Here is a 2,909-nt window from a genome sequence, read left to right as displayed (position 1 = left end):
TCCAGCTGATTGATCGATACGCTGATCTAATGATCATTTCTAATGTTTGAGATCGGACACTTGGAGAGCATGAACTACTGGCAAGAGGCCGGGACCACACAAAGTGGAGAGAGAAACCTCTGCAGAAAGAACTGGAAAAAATCTGAACTGATCAATTGTTCCAGAGCAGTTTTCCTGGAAAGGCTTTTTGTTCCAGAAAGTAAAGAGTTTCTTTTGGTGGTCCAATTCCGGGAGATCAGCAGCAGTGAGCAGAGTCCCAGGGACTGGAAAAACAACAATGGTACAAAGGATTGTTTATGAGAGCTCTGGAAGAATCCAGAGGGATTGCTGTTTATATGCAATGGTTTGGATGAATTCAAGAACAGGGTCGATTTTGCTGATAATTGGGGAAATGCAGAACCTCAGTCCATGTGCACAGATCCTGAATGCTGGTGTGAAGTGTCTGACATTGTGTACAATTTAATACAGCACAAGCTGCTCCCAGGATGTTCAGTGCTAGTGACCAGCCACCCCACTGCATTACATTTATTGGAAAAGGCTGAGATCAGTGTCTGGGCTGAAATCCTGGGATTTGTTGGTGATGAACGGAAGGAATATTTCAACAAGTTTTTTGAAGATCAGACAGTGGCAGCAGCTGTTTTCAAACACGTGGAGGAGAACGAGATCCTGTACACCATGTGCTACAACCCTTCCTACTGCTGGATTCTCGGTCTGTCATTGGGTCCGTTCTTTACACAAAGAGACAGGAAACAGCAGCAAGTTCCCAAGACCATCACCCAACTGTATTCCTACTATATTTACAAGATTCTGAAAAACCATGGCCGAGAGATTGAAAGCCCCCGTGATGTGTTCCTGAAGCTTGGTGAGGTGGCCTTCACAGGAGTCTCTGAGAAGAAGATTGTGTTTAGAAATGGAGATTTGATCAAGGACAATTTGGAACCTTCCCAGTTCCTGTCTGGGTTCCTGATGGAACTTTTGGAGAGAGATGATTCTGCCCAGAGCGTGGTTTACACGTTCCCACACCTCACCATCCAGGAGTTTGTAGCTGCACTCGCACAATTCCTGACTCCCGATCCCAGGGACATCCGGAAACTCCTCAGTGAAGCCCAAAGCAAGGGAGATTTGAGATATTTCTCCATTTTGTTGCTGGTCTCTCCTCCCCACAGTCAGCTCGGAGGAGTTTGTGGGCCCATTTCTTCATCAAACAACCTGCCGAGTGATTGACTGGGTGAAGGAGAATTTTGAAGGACAGATTGAAAACGCAGAGTAAGAAATTGATAAAACCTCCTGAATGCATTGCACTGCCTCTAAGAGTCTCAGAATAAAGCGCTGGCTCAGGCCACAGTGGGATCTGTGAAAACACTTAAATTGAGTGGATTGAGCTCGACGCCAATTGACTGTGTGGTCCTTTTCCTCATCATTGGACTCTGTGTTACAATAAAACACCTCAATCTACAGAGCTGTTACATTCTGTATGAAGGGCTCCAGCGGCGAAAACCCAGACTGCACAAATGTTGTATGTTGAGGTAACGATTTATTTGTCTCTAACCATTCAGCAAATTGTAGAACAATCATGGATTGAATTGTTGCTCTGTGCACAAAAAATATACACGAGTTAAGCCCAACAGAAACATATTCAGCAATAGGGTTAGTAATTGGCAATTGAGTGGAGAATCTAAAATGAATGAATGTGAACAATTAGGAATATTCCAGTCTTGTCCATAAAATCTGGGATTTATGAAGTAGCAGGAATGATTCAAAATTCCTCAAACTTTAACTGTCCACTCACTAAGCTCCAGGAGATTAATTTTGATCATCCACAAATTAAACTGGACTGAGGGACATTTAAAGATTCAGACAGACAACACATTATTTAGGAAATGAATTTACTGACAGTCTTTGAATATATGGGGAGTTAAACAGAATGAGATTCATTGTCAGTGACAGGGAAATCTGATCATTCATTTTTTTGAAGTCTTTTCAATGCAGTTGGCAACATCCGAGAGAGAAAGATTTTATACAGGGGTTGATTCAATTTGTTTCTTTGTGTTCAGATTGGCGGTTAATGAGTTGGAAGGTTCAGGAGTGAAACTATTATCCACAGCCCTGAGCAATCTGGACTCTCAAATCCAAAGATTGGCGTAAGTACCAGACTATGTGTGAGATTGTGTTCATAATAACTGGAGGCCTGACACGGTACATCGTAACAGTACATTATTAGTTGTAAGGCAGCGCTTTTAATAGACCTCAGGTAGTTATCCTGATTGATGCTATTTGTTTGCCGCCCCCTCAACCATCCACACCTGACCACTCCTCCCTTTCTCTTTAATTTTCAGGCTGGAGGAAAACTGCTGGAGTCTCTCAAATTCTTGTGCCGTGGATCTCACCTTTGCTCTCAGTAAAAAACTGGTTATGACGGATCTGAACCTGAATAATAATAAACTGGGAAATTCAGGAGTGAAACTACTGTCTGCAGCTCTGAGGAACCCGGACTGTAAGATACAGAAACTGGAGTAATTTCAAGACTGTGTGAAATTGTGTTTATCATAAGTGAATATCTGATACATCATTATTATTAAATCATTAATAAAGCAATTAATAAACAGTACGTTAACAAACACTACCTGTAAGTTCTCTTAATTAGCACTCCACTAACGTTATTATCAGCAATTGCATTAATAAACACTATACATTGTTATTAGTATTATTAGTGGACAGGGACAATACTGTCACTAATAAATATCAGTAATAACAGTGTTATTAATAATCACTAGGATTTATCCTAATTTAAATTATCTCTGCATTTTTGATCTCCAGGCTAAGTGAAGTGAGTCTCACATCCTCTTGTGCTGAGGATATAGCTTCGAATCTCAGTGCAAACCTGGTACTGACAGTTCTAAACCTGAGTT

General features: G+C 41.3%; 1 protein-coding gene across 1 annotated transcript; it reads left to right on the top strand.

The window, feature by feature from the left end:
• Positions 1 to 405: 405 nt before the first annotated feature.
• LOC144673345 (NACHT, LRR and PYD domains-containing protein 12-like) lies at positions 406 to 2,517 on the top strand. The gene is made up of 4 exons (XM_078535237.1): positions 406 to 1,111; positions 1,167 to 1,266; positions 2,055 to 2,141; positions 2,337 to 2,517. Exons 1-4 carry the CDS (start codon positions 409 to 411, stop codon positions 2,515 to 2,517), a joined length of 1,071 nt encoding a protein of 356 aa, XP_078391363.1. The 5' UTR covers positions 406 to 408.
• Positions 2,518 to 2,909: the final 392 nt, after the last annotated feature.

This window comes from Cetorhinus maximus, unplaced genomic scaffold, assembly GCF_964194155.1.
Source record: "Cetorhinus maximus unplaced genomic scaffold, sCetMax3.hap1.1 HAP1_SCAFFOLD_347, whole genome shotgun sequence".
Lineage (NCBI taxonomy): Eukaryota > Metazoa > Chordata > Chondrichthyes > Lamniformes > Cetorhinidae > Cetorhinus > Cetorhinus maximus.
Note: the sequence above shows the minus strand (reverse complement) of the source record. Positions and strands in the feature narration are given on the sequence as shown.

Bases quoted from the DNA above. Each gene is read 5' to 3' on its own strand.
- LOC144673345 (XM_078535237.1), top strand. From the start codon at position 409: ATGTGCACAGATCCTGAATGCTGGTGTGAAGTGTCTGACATTGTGTAC. The intron at 1,112-1,166 runs GCAAGGGAGATT...TCCTCCCCACAG, and splicing joins ACTCCTCAGTGAAGCCCAAA to TCAGCTCGGAGGAGTTTGTG. The intron at 1,267-2,054 runs GTAAGAAATTGA...CTTTGTGTTCAG, and splicing joins GGACAGATTGAAAACGCAGA to ATTGGCGGTTAATGAGTTGG.